This window comes from Xiphophorus hellerii, chromosome 2 (genome assembly GCF_003331165.1).
Source record: "Xiphophorus hellerii strain 12219 chromosome 2, Xiphophorus_hellerii-4.1, whole genome shotgun sequence".
Lineage (NCBI taxonomy): Eukaryota > Metazoa > Chordata > Actinopteri > Cyprinodontiformes > Poeciliidae > Xiphophorus > Xiphophorus hellerii.
Window position 1 is genome coordinate 2,229,317 of NC_045673.1, and position 23,171 is coordinate 2,252,487.

General features: G+C 39.3%; 1 protein-coding gene across 3 annotated transcripts in view; it reads right to left on the reverse strand.

The window, feature by feature from the left end:
* Positions 1-23,171, reverse strand: part of hipk2 (homeodomain interacting protein kinase 2) — a 99,281-nt gene that overhangs the window by 23,298 nt on the left and 52,812 nt on the right. For all 3 annotated transcript variants that reach the window (XM_032580353.1, XM_032580347.1, XM_032580337.1), the window contains exons 3-7: positions 11,900-12,023; positions 9,915-10,034; positions 7,413-7,499; positions 463-647; positions 212-374 (exon numbers count right to left, since the gene is read on the reverse strand). In XM_032580353.1, the coding sequence (XP_032436244.1) occupies positions 212-374; positions 463-647; positions 7,413-7,499; positions 9,915-10,034; positions 11,900-12,023 (679 nt within the window). The remainder of the gene's footprint in view (positions 1-211; positions 375-462; positions 648-7,412; positions 7,500-9,914; positions 10,035-11,899; positions 12,024-23,171) is intronic.

The window sequence follows — 23,171 nt, forward strand, 5'->3', positions numbered from 1 at the left end:
CTGTCTTATTTCAAGTGTACTAAGATATTAGGAGGGTCATGGCATGGAAAGGTTTGGGAACTCCTGGTCTATCACATAAAATCCCAATAAAACTCATCAAAATTTGTGGCAGAATATCTAAATATGGAAGAGGTGTGAATATTTTTGCAAGTCATTGTCATAATAAGGACACAACTCATCATTTCAGTGATCTGTCTCCTTTGACTCTCACCTGGCTGTGCACAGTGTTCAGCTGGTTGTTGAAGGTCATGGTGAGGTTGGTGGAGGTACTGGGGGCCACATGGGTGATGAAGGGCGTTTTGCTCTGGTTGACTGTGTCGTACATGTTGACGCGACGCTTGCAGATCTCCATGTTTTGGAAGCATGACTTTACGCTGCACAGACAGAGCGGGAGTGAGCCCACGTGGCGCACAACAGCGGAAACGGTGCAAACAGCAATAAAACGGAGTTTGGAGGGCGTACTGGGTGCTGTGAGGGTAATCGAGGAGATGCGACATGGTAACGAAGGGGTGGTTGAGCGTTTCGATGGGGGTGATCCTCTTGTCAGCGTCGATAGTCAGCATCTTGGTCAACAGGTCGATGAACTCCCTCCGGTCTGCCTTTTCCGCCAGCATGTCGCTCCCTTCCAGGTCTGATGTCATGTTCACCTGGAAGCAGAAAGAAAACAGGGTTTGTTACAGATTTATTCATTTAAGCAATATTTAATAACCAGGAGACACAGACTTACAAGAGAAGGTACAAGCTAAACATCTGACATGGCATATAACATAATACATAATATAGAAAAACATAAAAAAACTCTCACAGTGAGAAAAAAATGTAATGCTTTTGTTTCATTGGGAGAGTTTTTTGACTGTTTAAAAGCATTAAACAGAGTTCAGGTCTGCACATAAAGATATATTCGCTCTAGGCTTAATAAGGGCCAACAAACCACTTTAAAGTACACAGTGATGCATTTTGTACAAATAATCTGTATTTTATACACAAAACCTAAAGAGCAAAGAGGTAAAGTATGCAAATAAATAATCTTGGCATAATCAAGAATGTACAAAAAGCTTACATGCATTTTCTCTGACTGATAAATAAAGACAGGAGCTATTTTGACAGTAAACCTGCATAACTTTGAGCTTCTTTGCTGAATGCTCAGACTGCAGTCTGACAGAAAGGCAGCGCTGTTGGATAATACTCTCTAAATAAGTTGTCAAATTTATGTAAAACATTAATATAGTTTTCTTCACTCTAAGAACCGTTTTTAAGAGACACAATGAAAAACAGTTTGAAGCTACTGAATAGCGTCCTTAAGAGAGAATCAGCTGAGTAAACTATGACATCATTTGCATAAAGGTGTACTTTAACTAGACACATTCTTTGCAGCACTACTGACAAAAGTAAACAAGAAAACACAGCAGAAAAGTAACTTAAACATCCGTCATAATGCATAAAAGGAAATCAGAGTATTTTCTTAAATATTAAGTTGGACAATCATTTATTTTTGACAAGAAACAGAAAAACATTGAATTTCTTGTGATTTGAGGCACATTAAATTTTCAGGAAGGCAAAAAAGAAAAAGACAAAAATATTGAGGCATAATCTGTTTTGCAAGGGAGTAAAGAAATTATCCTGTAATTATTCTGTTGGGTTTTATATATTTCTTAATCCCATAACCTGGAGGATTTTACTGTATTTGTAGATTTTCGGTGATCATGAGAAAGCCAGCTGTGTTATTTGAGATTGTTTTTGAGAAAAATCTTACAGTATTTGAACTTAGTTTTGTTGTCAATTTTCAGTAAATTCAATGGCAGTTTTTAAAATCAGTTTTGTAGGTCAGAAGTTCACAAGATTGGTCATCAGAAATCAACTTTAAAATCTGTGATCGGTGCATCACTTCCTCAGAGCATGATTCAGGGCTCTGGGTATCAGAAAAATATCCACCACATCATTTTCCCAAGAAGGAAGCTAATAATACACAGAAGGTCTGGTAATTTAAGGAGTGTGTCAGAGCTCAGTGATAACCTTGTTCTGCAGTGGGATTAGAAACATTTGCACTGGTATTCATAGCAGCAGATGAAAAATGTCCCGGGGCCTTCAGCGAGAATTTTATCTCCTCCAAAGATGTAAAAACAAACAAAACAGAGGAACTCAATAAACACGGCCACTGGCTGTCAGTTTCACACAGGACATCAGTTTGTGAGCAGCTCTGAAAAAGCTGACACAGCATCTTAATGTAAATACGTTCTGAGGGAAATTCTGGGAAGGTGCCTTGAAACATCAAGCTGCTTCAGCCGTAATAAACACTGCGGCCCAGGCTGTGGGTAAATACTTGGCAAGGCAGCCGACTTTCTGCTTTAGCGCTTCACACATAAGCAAAGATTGATTCGGTATGTGAGGCACTAATTCTGATTCTGAGCTACTTTTAGTGTCGTGGCGTCTGGTGAGGGACGAAGCGGAGGGCAACAAGGTCAGGATGTAGCCGCTGAGCAGACTGTCAGGCAGTGGGAGCAGGACCAGGCAGCAGACAGGCAGCCTTGTTTATTGTGACTGTTGTGGAGGAAGCAGGCTTGTTTTTCATAAAGACGCAGCGCTTATCTGCGGGTCTGCTCCAGGGTCTATCAGATGTGCTGCCAGTCAACACGGCAAATCTGATTCAAGCCCCTATCTTCATGCAGGCTATTCAGCTTTTGCAGCCGTGCCTCTTTGTTTGTCATCTCCGCTGGCATCGATAAAGGAATAATCTGCGAAATGAGGTGAGAAATAATCACAATGTCCTCTGTAGGGAGATGACTTTGGGGAAATGTGAACAATCAGGTCCAACAGAAGTGACAAATGAACAAAAAAGGAGGGGAAAATGTTCCTGTCATCTACTGATATAACTGAAGAGAGAAGCTAGGCATTTCCAATTCTTTAAAACCGATTAAAATCCCCAAACAGCAAAACACCACAGGCAGTCCGTGTGTGCTGCGAGGAGCATTTCTGAAGGAAAGGCGATCAGATGTCGAGCAACAGGATCAACCAGGCTGCGTCTGACATCATGGCCTGCATGACACAGTCCTGCCTTCAACATCATCCCAAATCCTTTTTACACAACCAGGGAGAAACAGAGGCTGAAACATAATCTCATCTTTTTATTAGAACTGGACAATAAATCAATATCAATATATAACATGATCAATATCACTGGATAATACATCTGATAGAATATTCAATAATTTCACCAGACTCTGATCCAGAATCGCACAGCATTCTGGGAGATGTAGGCAGAGAAAAGGCTAAAACTGCTCTGCCAGGTTGGTGGCATCAACTCACAAACACGAGTGAAAAGATGAGCGAGGAGTCAGATTGCTTTTAAAAACCGCAGCATTAGAGTATGTTAAAAACAACAACAACAAAAAGATAAAACCAAAGTAAAGTCTACTTATTGCAACGGTCAATTGTCCTTCTGCTTTGGAAACAAAATAATTATTTTAAACCTTCATAAATCTAAGGAAATGGAGATGTTTGGTTTGCATGTTATTTTCCAAAACATGCTTTTTAATATTTCAAGCATATAAAGTTAAGCATAGTTATTACTCACAGGTCTAGAGTGTGATTAATCTGATTACATGTTTTAATAGATTAACTAGTTTTAAGTCAATTCTGTATATTTGGAAGTGAAAAAAGTGGATCAGTTTATCCTGACTAAAGACTTGTACTGATTTCCTTCCATCAAACAATCAGGCTATTTTGTGTGAGATTATCGAAGAAGATTCCAATAAAATACATTACTGTTTATGGTTTTAACATGATGAAATGGGGTATGAACCCTTTTACAGGCAGTGCAGTAGAATGAAGACCATGATGCCCCCTGGCCATCCTGTCACGGTTATCAGTAAAGAAACCGATGGACTGCAGATTACGGTGGATGTTTACAGTATTTCCGGTCTTCCTTCGTTCTCCACCGGACTCCTCCTGCAGTCCTGCATTTACTGTAAGCTGGTGTCTGATTTCCCTTCAATTAGATCTACTCATGACTGAAGCCTCCACACATTTCCCACGACTAAAAGGAGGTTCATTATCACTTCCTGGCTCCCCGCCCCTCGGCCTTGCAGGGCCTTCAGCTATATCATCCATTATAAACGCAGGCACAGATGTCCACAATGTTGACTTGTTTATGCGGTCAGGACAGTGAGATGGGGTAAAACAGGCCATTTTTACCCCATGTTAGTAGCTCTGAATCTTACCTCCACGTGTTTTTTTGGTAAATCGAGTGGTGTTGCAACAGAGGAAGACAGGATACAGAGCTGGAAGCACCGAAGATACAGATACATGACACCCAGGGGATATCATGCCAGCACAGGTTGGCTTCATTAAACCGTTTGCCTGCTGCTGTAAACCCAACAATCCCAGGAAGTGATACCATCTCGTCCCAGCTGACCACGTTATTCCAGACCGGCCTGACATTGGCCCTGGGCACTACTGAACCTCCGTAATTGTCTCCATCATTTAAGCAGCAACATGTGTAGGGTGTCCACATGGTTGGTTTTTCCAGGGGCCGCTGTCTGGATGTAATCAAGATGAACATCCACCAACAGCGGAAATCCACCTGCCCAAACCTTTTTATCTTGGAAACGATTATCAGCAACCACGGAACGTGACGATGACATTTGAGCCATATTAATCATCGCTGAACCCATTATCTACCAGCAGAATCAGGTAAGGGTGATATATACACAGGTAAACATCACTCAGGTTCTGATCCGTCATGGGAACAGAAATCTCCCAACCCTACACTACAAAAACAAAATCTGTATTTTTGTCTAATTTCTTGTGCAAATATTTTATTACACTTGAAATAAGACAAAACTAATTTACAAGCAACTTTTTGGAAAGATATATTAGCTTTTTTTAAAGTCAATAATAATGTGACAAGTTCCACTGTCACATTATTTCACTTATAACAAGACATTTTTTCAATGTTATAAGTGAAATAATTTGCCAGTAGAACTAGGATTTTATCATCAATATTACGAAATAATCAACTTAAACCAAACTTCAATTTCTTGGTGAAAAGTTATTTTGTTTTTGCAGATGAAATGTAAACAGATTTTTAATTTTATGCCTTCAGCATGCTAGCAAGATTAACATGATTGTTACCTACCAAGAAAAATTAGATATAATTTATTTAGAAAACAAAACAACAATAACATTACTCAGTGCCAATAGCACTGAGTAATATTAACATATTAGAATAATTAACGTAGTCAGTCTGAACTACTAACTGATGGTATTCAGTGTAGAATTAGTACCTCAACGGGAATTATTTAAAACATTTTTAATATTTCCTAATCCAACATGATCTATGACAAGAATAAATTAGATTTTTTTATATTTAGAAAACAAAACAAAATAACAGAGTTTGAATTTGTTTTCTCTCTTTAGCATCATATATTAGCATTTGGCAAGATTAGCATGGTTAGCATAATTAGAACAGTTAGTTTTAACTACTAATTTTAAAAACTGAGTATTGAGTGCTTAATTAGCACCTGAAACAGTATAATTTCCTTTTTTTTAACATTTTCTAATTCAACACCTTCCATTACAGGAGAAATTTGACTTTTTGTTAAACATTTGTGCAATTAGTTCAACTTCCTGTTTCATGCTAACATTGTAGCATACTTCCTTAAAGTCAAAGTTAATAACAACATTCATCTGTAAAAAAACTGTTTGTTTTCTAGAAGACATTTTGATCACTACACTCATACTAAACATGGCTGACTGCGTCTTCTTCCTTCAGCAGAAACCAAGGTGTGTTGCTAACATAATGTGCTAACAGTATCCACCTATGGTACACACTCAGTTCACAACTATGCATTTTGATTCACAAGTGCAAAATATTTATGGCTGGAATTTGTACCCATAGATTTTCTTTCAATGGAACTAAGTGACCGAACCCACATCATAACACCCCCTCTACCGAGCTTTATACTTGACACAATGCTATCCAGTTATGCTCTGAAGAATAAACCATATGTGGTTTGTCCCTAAAGTGCAAATTGGCTCCAAAAAAGCCTGAGGTTTAGGATATCAGCAGCATTTAGTGGGTTTGGTTATTACATGCTTACATGAAATACAGATGAGGCACAGCCACAGCCTGCACCCAGCAGCATAAATAAGGAAACAAAGGTTAACATCAAGGCCTGTTAACCAGTCGCAGCACATTTTCAGTTTGAATGTCTGTTAGTTATTAGACAGGCGGAGAGCCGTGCGGGAGTTTCAGCAAACAGCTGCTTTCATTTGGCTCTGTAAAACTCCGTGTATCAGTTGAACTCTGCTGCAGCTGGAGATCCGGCCTCAGCAGCGTAAATATTTAAAAGGATTTCTTACATTTGGCAGATAATTGTCAGGACGCGATGGATCAAACCGGCTCTGGACCTTAACCTGCTTGTGTTGGACGTGAGAGGCAGAGCAGAAGAAAGCAATAGTTCTCTGGTTCGACTTGCTGACGGGTTGCCAGATCTGGCTGACAGTTTCCAGCCCAAACACAACATAACGCCCGCCCAATTCCAAAAAATCAGCCCAATAAAAGTTATTTTAATAGCGCCACATGTAGTCATATATATATTAGAGATGCAAATCTTGTTTAATGATTTGACTTGAATTAGATTTTTAGGGTCACGATTCAATTCAGAAATGACTTTTAATTCAGAAACATGTTTTTCTATTTAGAGATTTTGTTTAAATTATGTGAATGACAAGAAGAAAAGACAGCGTAAACAAACAGGACATTTAAATTTTTTAAAATTCAGTTCCATACCGAATCATATTTCATCAGTTTCAAATGTTTGTGCATAAAATTCTAATAGTGGTATTTTAAATGACCACTATAAGGTTAGCTCAGCTGCGTAGCTTTTGCTTAAAAAAATCAAAGAATTATTCAAAATATAATTGTACAAAATATTTAAGCTAAAATAATTAAAATTAATCTAAAATAAATTTTTGAGCTTTTTTTGAATCAATTCAGAACTCCCAGGACTAGGAATTGATGGACTATTTATTGATTGATTAGGACTTGACTGCTGGAAGACAATAAAACTTGGGGGCGTTTTTTTTTGGCTGTGTCTTTTTAAATCATGATGTTTAACTGGGATTTATGTTTTGCATCTCTACTACACAGTGACACTTAATTAATCAATTACTAATAATTGATGATTTCACTTTCAACTGATTCTAAACATTTCAAAGTAAATTAGCTAATAAAATAAATGCATGAAGTTCTTTGTCAAAGGTTTGGTGTTTTTCTGCCACACAATATCAACTATTTTCCTCTAAACATTTCCTAAAAACCAGTCCAAATGTGTTTCTTTCAGCCAAAAGTTCAAAAGCAGCCCAATTGGACAGAACCTGTCCAATCTGGCAACACTGCGCGGACAGCGTACCTGTGCCATATCATCCAAGCAGTTGAAGATATACTTGCGAGCCTCCTTGGACTTGATCCCCGTCTCAGCCTCGTGGTCTTCCGGAGTCTGCAGGAGACAAGAAGCAGATGTTTGGTAGAAATACCATCAAACTTCTCCCTCTGGAAATATACTATTTACATTTGGCTCATTATAGCCTCTTGTTGTTGATGTGCAGCAGACCTCATCCTGCCCTCTGAGTAACCCAGGGGTAACACACAAATGCCCTGCTAACAGATTGCACACCAACGCCGCAACAATACGCAGACGACACAGCGGATTTACACTGGAGCACCTGGACAGACACAAACCTGACAGGTATAAACACGCCATCATTACGTTCCAACAGATGCAGATTTACACCGACTGCAGAAATTTCCTGGCTTAACAAAAGTATTTTTAATTACAGCCAGCAACGCGCCACAGCTGGCGTTTGGTGGAAACACATGGCGAGGTCGAGTTAAAGCTCAGCCGTCGCTCTTCAAAGAGGAAGGGACAGAGAAACGTTTCAAGGACGCCTAGATTTCACACAAACCAGATGTGAGGCAGTCGTAACGAGCTGCAATGCTTTGGCGGCTCTGCTCAGTTATGTCACGATGACTTTAATATAAGGCGTTCTTCCTGAAGTTCATCATAAAGTTATTTTAAGTTTGCTTTTCTGCAATTTTACAGTTGTAGCAGAAAAATAAAAAATGAGTAAAAGGAGGAGTTTTTAGGGTTTTTTTTGGAACAGAAATACCACAAACATCTAAATCACTTTAGAGCATGTTCTCTTCACATATACAGTACAGACCAAAAGTTTGGACACACAGGTGTGTCCAAACTTTTGGTCTGTACTGTATATAGAACTTAAAATTGTCTTGCAAAAGTATTCACACCCTTGCATATCTGACTTTTTTACAGACGACTGAGTCACTCCTCCTGTTTTATCTGCGACTTAAAACAAGCTTTCTTCCAGGTTTGCCCTGAATTTTCCTCCATCTATCCTCTCATGTTGTGTGATCACCTTCCCTGCACCTGTTAAAGGAAAACATCCCCACAGGATGATGCTGCCACCACTGTACTTCACCAAGGCAACAATGTATTCAGGTTACTTTTCCACTAGATATGGTGTTGTGCATGTAGGTTAGGTAATATGAGTGTAAAATGCTGCTTAAGAACCTAACCCTGCCTTTGCATGCTATTTCTTCACTACCAGAACATTTACACTGCAAAACCACAACATCTTACTACGTATTTTTGGTTTATTTTCTAGGGCAGGCATCCCAATACACCTGAAATAGGACAAAACTAACAATAGCAAGAAATCCAAGGTTGTGATAAATAAATAACTCATTAATATTGATGAAAATTACTAGTTCCACTGGCAGATTATTTCACTTATTACAAGACATTTTTTCTAAGTGAAAAATTTGGCCAGTGGATCCAGTAGTTTTTATCAATACTCAAGAATTATTGACTTAAAGCTAGCTCATATATCTTACTGAAAAGTTACTTGTTTTATTTCAGGTGTATTAAGACATTTGCACAAGAAACTAGATTACATTAGATAAAGTTTATTGTCCCCAAAGAGCAAACTGCCTTCAGCCAGCAAAGATCAATTGCAGATAAAGTACAAAAATACACTAAAGAAGAACTAGACAAAAATAATTGGTAAGATTTTGTGTTTTTGTTACAATACATCTTTATGTGCTGCAGAGACGGATCATATTTGCAGCTCATTGCAGTCAAAAACTCAATATGCAAAATGTCTGTGTGGCATCCAGAAGTTCAGATGAAGCTGACGTTGTTTATTGAGTGGCCTAAATGGAGAGCAGAGAGGGCAGTGAGTGGAGCTTAGAGCAGCATCAGAGCTCCCACACTGATCCATTTTACCTTCATTACAGTCAGAACACAACAAAAGCCTCGGTTCAATGCCTCACATGTACAGCAGCAACAGATAAATGGAATAAATAAAAACCGCCACTTAATTATTCACTTTGTTCTGTGTTTATAGTGCAATATTTGTTTATCTTATTCTATTTTTCATTATATATTTTTTTTATTTCATAAATAGAAATTAGCAGAGGTGGATAGATTATCCAAAGGTTGTATTCAAGTCAGAGTAAAAAAATATTTGGTTAAAAGGCTACTCAACTACTGAGAAACTGGTCAGAACATCTGATTTAATATTTAAACTGATGACGTCAATCAAATGAGAATGCAAAGTTACGTCCACATTCTGGTGTTTTAAAAACTACAAAGAGAATAAAAATACTAGAAATAAATATCATGACTACAACATAGCAGATTTATGCATTTTTTGTTTTTCTTCATTCAGTGAAGTTACTCACAGTGACTCACAAGTAAAGTATCCAGAAATTTGACTCAGAGTAAAGATCATTTATAAAAGTAAAAAAGTACGATTTAGTGAAACTACTCCTGAAAGTACATTTCAGAAAGTTACATAAGTAAATGTAACTAGTTCTTTATTTTGTTTTGTACCTTCAGTCTCCAGAGGGGATAGGTGGAATCTGGATCTCTGTTGAAGAACCTGGTGGTCTTCGTCCCTGCACTCAACAGATACTCTGCCGGAAGACCCTGTGTCTGTGAGATGTACCGAATCTGCAAGACAGAAATGCAAAAAAAAAAAAAAAAAAAGAAGAAAATGCTTTGTAAGAACTTTGAGGTCTGAGATGGTCATTTGATCGTGTAAAAGAAAAGGGAAATGCTTTATGATGGAGGCTTGTTTGGAGGTTTAAAATACATTTACAGAGATAATGATAGATAATGATGGAAACGGCAGGAAGGACTTAAAAGCAAATTATGCATGATAGATTTTATTACTATGTCAAAAAAAAGATAATCAGTCAGATCAGAACATCTGCTGGTAGGAAAGAGCAACATGGCAATGCAGAACAGCGGCTATAATAGCCTGCAAGAATTATCGCATTTTATCTGAATTATCTCATAAAGAACAAACAGCAGCACATAAACAAAAACAAAAGTTAGGAAAATCAGTTGTGTTTACTTAAATTTGTGCAAACCAATTGCAGTGTATAAAAACGAGTGAAGAAGTGTTGTACAATTTAAGAATTACAAAGCTAAAGTAACTTGATGAATTTTGTTGAACATAAATGAGCTTTTCTGCCTACATCTCCAACAACAACATTCTGTTTATTAAAATGCAAACATTAAACAAACATGGCTTCATCAGAGAATATTTTATTCAATTTAAATAGGTTAACTTAAACATTTTTTCATCCAAAGGTTTACACCACTTATTTAACAAGGCAGTATTCTGTTTTTTCATGCACAATCAAATAACTATGTTACCTTCAGTTGTAAAATGCTTTATATATCAAATGAGACTTACAAGTCACGTTTGATATATAAAGGAAATTTGACTTCTTAATGTAACATCTTGAAATTGGGCCTCTGTCTCTTTAAAAACTCTTTGCTTTTTCTGAAACTCCACCTTCAGGAAATCATCACAACATGGCTCCTCTATTAACCCTTTAACACAGTGGTTCTTAACCTTTTTTGAGGTACCGAACCCATCAGTTTCATATGCGCAGTCACCGAACCCTTCTTTAGTGATAAATAAAATATATTTTTTTCCAAATTCAAGACAAAGGTATATGTTTTTTTGCTGGTGCACAAAATGAGCCGTGCATGAACGTCACCTTTGCTCAAAGAACAAAACCATGAACTCACAGCAAGTTACAGTATGACTTCATTCTGGTCCCCAAAAAATATTTCGGCCCCATAAAAGAATTTTAGCCCCCAAAAATATTTTTTTACTATTTTACTAATTAAAAATAAATTTGGATTTTTTTTCAAAGAATTACCTTTTTTTTTAATAACTTATTTGTTTTATTTTAAATTTAATTTGTTTTTTGTTGTTTGGAATCCACAAAATATTTTTTTGGGGCCAGAATAAAGTTTTGCACAAATGACATACCTGTAAATCAGTGTGACTTCTGCTGTTGTTTGTGGGAGACCAGTTCAGAGAGGCGTGGCTTCACCTTGGCAAGTGCATCTTCAGAGCAAAGTCTGTTCATTTTCTTCTTCTTTTGCTCGACATATTTAGTATGGATTAAAATATTAAGAAAGAAACCACGCGACGTACAACTACAACAGTCGCTGATACTGCGTGCACTAAATTCCCCGCAGCACTGATTGGCCGAGCAATGCAACATGATCCTCTGCAGCAAGTGATGGCCAAGCGGGGCGTGTCATCATGACTTTACACAAGTGTGTCTTTACCTCCGCGGCAGAGGCTCCGCCGAACCCCTGAGACCGACTCATCAAACCCCTGGGGTTCGATCGAACCCAGGTTAAGAACCACTTCTTTAACAACATTTTTACCAGAAGTAGCTCGTATGATGTTCAGGTGTTTGCTAATTGCTGCTGGCTAGTCTGAAGGAGCTGAGTCATGTTTACTTGAAATCTTTTATTCCAGTGTGTTTGAAGTAAAGATGTGTTACCTGGTCATACTCGGAGGCTCCGGGGTAGAGAGGCCATCCCAGAAACAGCTCAGCTATTACACAACCCAGCGACCACATGTCTATGGCCTCACAGAACGGCAGGCCCAGGATGATCTCTGGAGCCCTGAGGGAGAACAAAACACACATGGTCAGAGATCCGACGGCTTTATTCAAAACACTGCGAGTATTAGTGGCATAACCTCACTGCCAATGAAATGTACATAAAAGCAACTCCTACGTTATAACTTTTGATAAATCAGCTAAAATCTTCTGAGGAGCAATTTCTTGGCAGCTCATCTGAGCTGATGGACAGCAGCCTGGAGTCGCACGCAGAGGTCAACAGAGGGAACCGTAAACATGTAGGAGGAATCAATGTTAAAGTATTTTAACACTTCCAAAGCTGATAATGATTAAAACACACACAGAAATAAAAATCACATTCCTGCATATGGACCAGAGACATTTCAATTAATCTGCAGCGTCGGAAGATTTCTTCCTGAGTTGCTGAGCTGTTAGCAGGAAATGTGTTTTAGACAGTTTTATAGGAGACTACTTATAGATCATTTAGAATATAATCAATTTTATCTGTTTAGCTTGGACTTGTGGGAATGCTGGTACTGACACGTTTAGATGTGGTCCAGCTTCCAGCACAGATACAGAGATTATAAGACCTTCCCTTCAAACAAGTCCTCAACTTTAAATCCTTTAAATGAGATGGAACAGAGATCGCAAACCACAAAGATAAATTCAGCTGGTTCTGACTGCAAAAAAGACCTACACTGCTTTAAAAAGGCAGTTATAAGAACGACTACATATTGTGGGATTTATTCAATATTTTCATTTATATATTTTTTCTATTACTTAACAAATCACCAATATTGCAAATTGTTGTAGCAGTAGAACTAATTGTTTGTCTTCTGCTTAAAATGAAAGTTTTTATCTTGACAAAAGATTGATGGTCTCATATATTTTAGCAGCAGTGAAGTCCAGAGCTCTTATTTATTTTGGTTTGTGCTGTCAGAAAGACGAATACACTCACATCTTCAATGATGCCCAAAATAACCAGGAGCCCCGCGATTCCTCACACTGAAGTACTTTTAAGAGATTCTCGGCCTGTCATTGCTATAGGAGGGACACTCTTAGTCCAACACTTTCTTCTTCCTGCTCTAGGTGGGATATTGTCTCTGGGCTCCACAGAAACCTAATCTAGGCTGAATCCACTGAAACCCCTGTCCATTCATCTGTAATATATATTAACAGCATGACACGCGGTTCAAAGGAGCTCAAGGCGGCTCTTGGGAAGTTTCAAGTTCACAATCCTGATTGCCGTGACCATGGTAACTTGCTCCCCAGTCCTTAGGACTCGAAGGGCTCTAGCAGAGTTTGGTCATGGGAAACAGCATGTTAAGGGGAGACTTTACAGAGATGTGAAAGAGTTGGAGGTAAATGAATGAAAACATTTCACACAGTTAGAAGAACGTCTCCAACTGCAGCCCGTTTTCCCTGCCAGTAGTGACGGTGGAGTAACAACAGGTCGCGTTTTTATTGGGATATGGCTGAAACATGGAGGCTGCAGGCATTACAAGGACAGATGATTATAAGCTGTAAAAGACAGAAGGAAGCAGAATACAGTGTTCCAAAGAGGCAGAGGCACCAATAAAAGGGTAGAGAGAAATGCTTTACAAACTGACACAGAAGGTGGTTATTGGGGTCTAAAGGGCAGCAGTGGAGCAGACACCAAAGACAACACTGTGGCAACAGTATCTCAGGGCGCCGTTACACACCCATACAGAGTCAACATCACACACAATGAGCTGGGACATCAGTCAAAAGGTTCCCCAAGAAGCAGAAAGTGGACTGCCAGGAGGCGATGACGCGAGGAAGAGGAGGAGGTTGAGAAAAGGAGACGGGCTGGAGATTCACTGAGAACATGGGGACAGATGTAAACGTAGCTGCTGCTGTCGGCATTTCCCTTAATTTCACAAGAAGATTCAACGCAAACCGCTCCATGATTTCATGTCCAGTTTCTGTGTAGTTAAATTACTGAATACATTAGTGTCTGAAATGCAGTTCTACAAGGCCACATGTGGCATGCTAATACTGATGTAGCTAAGGCGTAGTTCACATGTAGCCATGTCCATATCTGAGAAAACAGAGAAATATTTGTGTTTTGGCCTTTCATCCACACAAAATCTTTAATGTTACTAAAAATGATTATTTATAACAAATTTCAACTAAGTTGGAAATTTGAGAAAACTCAGAGCCTGTAGCTACTAGCTAAAAGCTACTAGCTGTTGGTTACTTGCTGCTAGCTAAAGTAAATTAACATTTATTGTTTCTCTGTTTAACTTATCAGTTTATTAAATTACTTAAACTATTATTAAAGTTACTGTTTAATAACAACATTTTAACAAGAGTTTTGGTCATTTAGCTCCTACAAGTTTGGTTCTTCAGCAGCTGACTACCGTATTTCCAGGCATAAAATGGAGTCTTCTGTCCTGGGACTTTATATATCCTTTGTGTTCAGGTGAACCATGGCACAATTAATTTATTTCAGAAAATACATCACCTTTGTTAATTGCTTACAAATGCATTACAATACAATAGTCATGATAAAGGTAATCATGATACTAAATTTATTTATTCCTTTATCACCAGAAATTTTTTTTTAAGATGCTGAAAAACACAGAAACATTCGAGGTTGAGGTTTTTTTGGTTGCCCGGCCTTTCAGTTCTCTTTACTTATTTTATTGCTTGTTGAAGAACCTGAAAAAAGAGAGACAACGCCACATTTGTGATTTTTTGACAATATATTGAGAGCAATATAGTCACCTGACTGGTTGTTCTTGCGTGGTTTATCTATATTACATTTCTAATATTCAAAACAAACAGAAAGCATGCATGCTCTCTAATTTACATGGGTAGGTATTTTTCAAAACTCTTGATGGATCAAATCAGCTATAAAAAAGCTGATTTGATCCATTTACACCTTTGCAAGTACTTCAGTGAAGAAAAATGCAGGGAAACTTCTGTAATGAGTCAGATTCATCTAATAAAGACTTGCAACCGAGAGGAACCTCAGTGTAACACTGTTTTCTCTTTTCTTTATTTTGTCCATCTAAAGTGTGATGCTGCTCAAGTGATTTAAAGTCTGAACTCCACAAAATCCACTAAAATAAAGTGAAAGGGATATTTCCATTTCTTGCTCCTCTTTTAAATTGAATCTGTGCATGAATGTCTCGATGCTTGTGGTGACTGTTTTTATCGACGTGGATCGATTGCAGCCTGCAGTTTCTCCGGTTGTACGCTGTTACTGTGTTAAGGGTTGTTTTGTTTCCCCTCTTTCTCTGACAGATCAGCAAAACAAAAACAGAGAGGAAGGAAGGGAGAGGGAGTAACCTTGTTGTGCATGACATGAAACCACAAATGCAAAGTTGCCCCCACCAATGCACCTCTGCCACTGCCTGCAGAGCACCGTGAAGTTGCTGCTAATGCAGGCCTATCACTGGCATGGATAAGCAATGAAGTGATGAGTGCACACATCTGCTGAGCGTATCACTACTTCTCTGTTCTCCTTTTGCTCGCTACAAGAACAGCATACAACACCGGACAATTTACCCACTTAGGATCATTTCAGCAATGGAAGTGGTTAAGTGTAGTTCATATTTACTGTTAATAATGCTTGGTAGAAGCAGATTGGCTTCTGGAGTAAACAGATATTTCATTTTGGAGATGTAGTTGGGAAACAGTACAGCGCTAAAATTTCAGTTTCATTCAATGCCAAAGGATAAATCAAACCCACGATAATGTGGTTAACATCATGCTAAACTCTGCTTGCAAAGTTTAATCAAATTAACTGTGATGTAAAACAAGAACCAACACATTATGGAGTAAATCTGCTGGTTCTTCATAAGTTTTCACACCCTTCCCTGAATTAAAAAATAAAAACTACTGAGAACCTGATATTTAATTATCTCTATAAAACCACAGGCACTAGTGTTATGCATTCAATCACCTGATTACCAAAGCTGATTAACAAATGAGCTGCAACATTCCCAGCTTAAGTTTTAATATTAATATTGCTCATATTTCAATAATATATTTTAACAAAAAGGTCCTGTTCACACTAAATGTTAAAAACAGAATTCAGTGTAATGTTTAATAAAATTCATTATCAGATCAGAAATTTTGTTCATGCAATTTGACACAGTAATTTAAATTATTCTAAAGTAAAATAAGTAGTAATTTTAACTTGATATTGTGAGTAAAAGTAATAGAGAAATGTGTTCTTTAACTAGGTGAGGGCGGGTTTTTCTCTTGCATATTGTGAAATAATTATTTGGTTTAAATTGCAGCATTAAGTTAAAACTCACAATTCAAGATTGAAAACGTTTAACACGACTTCTGTCTTAGAAACGTTTTAAGCTACTCTGGATAATTAACTGAGCTTACTGCACTGTAAGTGTGATCGGATTGAAATGATTTTTTGTGAAATCCCTTGAGATGACATTTGTTGTGAATTGGCGCTATCAAAATAAAACTGAATTGAATTGAATTGGGAACCATTGTTCTAGACTTTGCATGTCTCATACAACACAGACAGCATGTAAACTAAGGCTAGCCAAAAGCTTTGAATGGTTCTGAATGGGCACCCAGCAGCATGAGAAGCCTCAGTGTTCGGGCTACTGCCTCTGACAGCACCAGCTCCCCACAAAGACAGGTTGGGACGGGGAGAGAGGGACCCAGTCTGCGTTTTGACATCCTCCCAGCTGGCCTGGTCATTGATGAGCCTCAAACCCCTTGGGAGACAGAGATGGCACGACTCATGAATGAAGCCTTTCTTCTGCCACCCCGGCCCGCCCCAACACCTCGGCCCGCTCGCCCAACCTCACCATCGCATCCCTCCTTAGCCGCCCCTCCGCAAGCAAAACCTCCTTAAACTAGGCCGCCGAGGCCAGGCTGTAGCGCTCCCCTCCCCGCTGCCTGTCCGCCCTCTGCTGAACTTTGCTTGGCTGGCCCGACAGCCCACACACACACACACACACCCACACACACACAGACACACAGCTGACATCACAGGCTGTGTGCATGTCAGGATGTATCCATCAGGCTGACCTTCCCTTCTCATGGCTCCAGAAGGGAGACGGATGGATCCCCAGAACCCAGCAACATTTAAAAAGACATAAATGCACAACGCGGTTATTCCAGTCTCTTGATATTGGTTTGATCTTTCTCTTTTCCATATTTAAAACCTCCATCACTGGTCCTTATACAAACATGATTTATTCAAGAGGCTGGGAGTTGGGGGTTCGGGAAAAAAGCAAAGCTCTTCAGGGTAAATAACAAGCTCAGTTATGACAAACTGCAAAAATGGTTCAGGAAGGAGCATTTTTCTGTGTTCAGGAGAAAAGACCTTTCCATTAACGTTTCTCCATGTCTCTTTGCCTGTTCCCTCCCTGCCATCCCACGCCTCGCCCTGGCTTAATGTAAAAGGCTCCTGGAGGTGCCGTGAATGGCTCCATCCCTCCCTTTGGGTTTCCATCTACATATTCATGCCCCAAAATGTTCCTCCACCGCTTCTTTGAAGAAGCACCATAGAGAAACACTCCCAGCTATAATGCATGGTGTTGGCCGACTGTGAAATCAATATGCAGAGACGCGTCCCCTGCTGTGCACCTGTGGCCCATCAGAAGTCAGCCCAACCCTACACATGTACTCACAAACATACAGTACATCACACCTCCACTGATGCACCTGAACCTATCACTTTGGAAATGGCTATTCACAACTCAGGCCATGCATATGATGATGGGATTGTGTATAATCAATGTGTATGCAGCAGCAATGGAGTGCAGGCTGCATTTAAATTTAGAGCTGGTGTTCCAGGTGGCTGAGAGGTGGAAAGAGGAGAGATATGTGGACATGGAAAAAGTTTTTACAGAGTCCTTGAGAAATGTCTCACTCCCCAAGCAGCGGCAACATTCCTGGTACTCAAGGTCTCTTGTAAAAAAAAAAAGGTCTCTCTCTCTCTTGGAGTCTCGTTGTCAGAAGAAGGGACAGAGAAAGCGCTGACAAGGCTGCCACTGTTTCGCCTGTTAAAGTATTAGCATTCCATGTGAGTCTGGCAATACATTACAACACAGAACTGGAGAGGAGGGAGGATTTTTTTTTGATAAAAAATATGGAGAGATCAACTTCAAAAGATGTAGAGACCCAAAGCATGAATAATTACGTGTATGGAAACATTTAAGCACCTCAAACTCAATGGAAATTCAAATACATCAAAGCATGCTAATGTGAAATATAGCAGCGACCAGCAGTGCTGATTCAACACAACCTGGAGTCCAGTTCAGCTCTGCACCCACAGGGAGTAAATTGCAACAGAGAGCTAACAAAGATAGCATTTGCACACTCAAAGGTCCTTTCTGTCTCCCTCGGTCTCTCCATCTCACATTTTACACCTCCCTCCTCTTTGAGGCCTTTTTAGATAATGAAATATTCAGCGGGCAGAGAGCCACCCCGTCACTGAGGCACACACGGAGCCGTGTTGTCGCTGTGTGCCACCGTCAGTATTAGCATGCCACATTCTCTGGCATAGCAAGACTCTTTGCCATTGAACAAAGACTGATTTTATTTTGAATAACAGCATTTGAAGACATTAAATTTCTATGTTAACATGCAATGCATTTGCTTCTATTGAGTTTCCACACCTTGGAGTGGAGGTTTTTTGCCGTTTCAACTGCAACTACAGCAAACCCCATTTGTTCGCTTAGACGTCTCTATATTGTTCCATCATTGCCTGTTGGTAATTGCCTCTTTCCCCTGGTTATTATTCTCCAGCATGCAGCTGATCCTATCAGTAATACATCTCATTTCCCCCCTTCAAACTACTGACGGCTTCTGGCACAGCAGTGCCTCCACAGTAAACCCCCACCCCTGATTTCTCGGTGCAGGGGTCAAAGGGACAAACCTCTGTCTGCCAGGTAGAGGCATGAGAAGAAATGACAGAAGATGAGGAACAGTGAGATGGAGACGGTGAGGTGGGGAGGGGTTGTAACAATAGAAGATAGATGCTTTCTTCATCAACAGCCACCTATAACACATTTACACACACTTACGCACCCACCCCTACACACACACACACTCTGTCCTTCTGCCTCTCTTGTCAAAGGGAAGAGTGCCGAGAAGGTTTTGCCATTAGTAAATGATGGGTATTTGTCATACAGTGATGCTGTCACATCAGACAGCCAACGGCGAAGATTTAGGGGATGCCAGGAGGGATCTTCATGTCTCCCTGACCCTATTAGGACAGAGGACTGACAGTCAGACATTATAAGGCCAACCTACAGTAGAAGCCTCTGGACGAGGACCTCAATCTGAGGTAACCATGAGTAGCTCATCTCCGACAAACTCACAAGTCTGAAAATCACACTCTGAAATAATAACAATTAGAATGATGTCGTTTTGCAGCAGTGTAATATCTTATATTATCTGTTATCTAATATGTAGTTAAGCTAAACTATTTCAGGTGTTCCAGTCACTTCCATGGTCACAGGTGTATGGAATCAAGCAGACTGATTCTGCAAAAAAATTTTCTGTCTGCTGATTGAACAGCTGCATGACTCCCAACAAGAACAGTTCATAGAGAGGTTCATGGCCAAACAGCTGCATCCACACCTTTAATTACAAGATGCAACACAAAGTGTCAGACGCTGCGGTAGAAAAACACAACCACTGGTTTCTGAGGAGGTTTCTGGCAACTTGATCCACAGGTTTGAATTTGGTGGTTGCCAGGAGAATGCACTTTGCCAGGCTTGAAGTTAAAGGAGGGAATATTATGGAGTGGGATTGTTTTTCAGGCATTGGTTTGGCTGATTGATCCAGTGAAAGAAACTCTTGATGCTTCGGGACATCTTGATACTGTGGGGATGGTCCTTTTCTGTTCCAAAATGACTCCACACAACACATGAATTTTAATCCATTAGGAGATTGGAGTGGAGAATTGGAGACTGACCAGCACAAAACCGTGACCTCACCCAATCAGAGCACCTTCGGTTTCTTTTAGAGCAGAGGTTTGCAAAGTGTGGGGTAGCTAGCCGCCTCTCAGAGAGCAAATACAGAACTGCTTCTTTATCGCTATTATTTCTGTAAACCTTTTGCTGTCCCTGTACTTGATATTCAGGTTTAACTATCATAGCGTCACATGATATGATGCTTCAGTCCAACCCAGGAAAATATCAACTTTAAATAATCATACTTCTTTTTTTATATTTTACCTGGCCAAGACTCTGTCTCCTTACTCACTGTAACTTTAGGTTATTAAAAATATATCCATTTCATCTTGGTGAAGTTGGCTAAATGTTTGCAGTTACTTTTTCTGTTAGTTTTTTCTTCATGTCACACCTTAGAGAAAAGACTAAGGCCTAACCAATGCTCCCTTGGAAGAATGCTCATTCATATAAACACACTACTAAACCTTGAGGACAATGAGACCTTAATTTTTATAATGCCAGCTGTATTTTAAAGCTGATATATTAACAGTGGGGTGCCATATTAGTTCAGGTGTGTTTAAATGTGAATACTTCAAAGCCACTCAGTCAGGATGAAAGGAATCTGCTCAAACTGATCACCACAGCAAATCTGAGTGCACAAGAGAATCAATAAGCTAAGTTACTGTAAGCAGTTGCTCCACTCTATTTGATTCTGGTATGCAATCATGAGAGAGCAGGTTTGCAAAAACTGTGAAATATGCTGTTTTCATATCATATTTGGTGGTGAAACCTTTGCTTTAAAGATGGAATTTGTTTCAATTTAGTTATAGTAAAAACAAATGTCACCTCAAGGTGTTTGTAATTACTGGCCTAACCGAACACACACTGAAATATTTTCTTGACAGTCTCTTTCTGTATCATTTATAACCTGTCTCTTTGCGTGTATCTTGTGTTATCTACCATTATTATTACTAACCTGTGTAATTGACCCCCAGCAGTTGCTTTAGTCCAACACAGCTCAGAGCAATACAGAGCCTGAGTGATGGAGGGGGAAGCAGCGGTTTGGTCAAAGTGGTCGACTGCTGGAGCCACCCATACTGGATATGTGATAAAACAACAGACGGCAAGCAACTATTTGAAATGTGGCGCCGGAGAACATATAGCTCGGAGCCAGCAGGAAGCCATTATACCACCATAATGACATGTGTCTCCCTGCAGCACACATACCTACAACCAGGCTGAAACAACACTCAGATTCAATCAGAAAGGCTGATAGGGCCAAAAGAGAAGTAGACATGGGTAGACATTTGCAAGGCTAAATATTTCCTCCTGCACCTCATCCCTAGCATGATGTGCAGACTTACAGTACGTGGTATTTCCCTACCTTCACCCATCCCCCAATAAACCCGCCATGTCTTTATCACTCGGATTTGACTACCATCTTCCTTCCTCCCACCAGGTCAGGCAGCATTACCATCTCCTGCCTAATCAGATTCTGCTGTGTGCGACAGGAATTCTCGGCGCCCAAGGCGTCCCTGCTTCATGACAAGCTAACAGGCTGCAGAGAGCTCCAGCAAAACCTAGCATGGGTACTTTGGAATAGAGCGGCTCCACGTCTCTTCGACCTGAAAACTGAGGAAAGACCTGCTGGTACGATTCCCGGGGTTTGGGCCTTCGATCTGCCAGCTTTTCTGCTTTTCTCTGTTTCTGTCAGTCCTTGTAGAAAACTACTCCCTCTGAGTTCTGGTTAGTTGGAAAGTTGGACAGGTGGGTCCACTGGACACTGGACAGTCCAGTGTATAAATGGACTTTCCATTTATACAGTCCATATGTATAAATGGACTGAATTGACTTTTGTTTATAAAATGCCTTGGGATATTTGTTGCGAATTGCTGCTATAAAAATAAATTCCACTGAATTGAGCTGTCAGACAGTAAATGAGACAACAGTTTTGTTTTTCCTACTTTCATACTAAAGCAGAGATCATTGAAACTAATTGAGAATGATAAAACAGAAATAACTCGGGTAACTCAGGTGTTTGTGTTGGTGAGGAAAAGCAGCGCGCTCTCATCTTTCAGAGCAGACATTAATAAGAGCCATCTCAAAAAACAATAAGTCGTGATGACAGGTAATTAATTTGGCTAGGAAACTGTGCCCGGTTATTTGTAAGTATAGTCACACTTAATCCCCTTTAAATGACAACATATACCTCTTCTCGCTGCCATACAGACGGCGTTAATTTTCTCCCATCCCTCCACAGTCTGGGATAGACATAGAGTCATGCAACACATCATATGCAATAAATTGTTGCTTTTTTTCCCCCAAGGAAAGCAATTATTGTATAGCAACAATCAATACCACATTGCTGTTTCATGTAGCAGTGCTTTATTGTGGACAGAATGACATTATTGCTGCTGCCATGGCCTCAGTGAAGGAGACACCAAGCAAAACTGATTCCATCTACGCAGTGATTTGAAGAAAACTCAAAATTCAATACTGAATATGGCATTGTTACGTCCAAAAGAAAAAACAAGCATGGACTGTCTTAACGGGAGTTTACAGTTGATCCCAAACAAGCGGGCATTTTGTGTTTTAGTCAAACTGTGAATGACAGTTTCGACTTTAAAGTTAATTCCTCTTTAGAGAAACATTCAAGAGTCAGCACACAGAGTCGGTTATGACATCTGGAAATTAGTGAACCTTTGCTGATCCAAAACACAACAACACTTTCATTTACCAAAACTATCTTAATGTTTCCTGAGGCTTTTGGGAAGAAAGTAGGGCTGAAACGATTAATACGATTAATCGTTATGAATCGATTATCAAAATAATCACCAACTAATGAGGTAATTATTTAATTGTTAACTGGAGACTCAAAAAGGTAATTTGCTGAAAAACATGATACTTAATAGTAATTAAGTCAAAACTGTACAAAAGTATATATATGTACATTTTGCTTTTAAGAAACCTTTGCATGTAAATATGTTTTAACCAAAACTCCTCAAGTGGCAGTTTTAGGTTTACTCAATTCAAATTCACTAAAGAGATGATATGTTATTGCATTTTAGGCTTTACAATGTTTACTTTCTTATTTAAAAAAGGATTTAAATTATTTTGTTTGTTTGCATCCTTTAATGTATTTCAAATATTGGATGAAACAGGTTTAAATGGTTAAATGTAATATCTGTAGAATGTGGCCAGTATTGATCTGATTATACATCAGATCAATAACTGATATTATCATTAGCTGCAGGCTAAGAATAAATCAGTTTGTGTTGCAG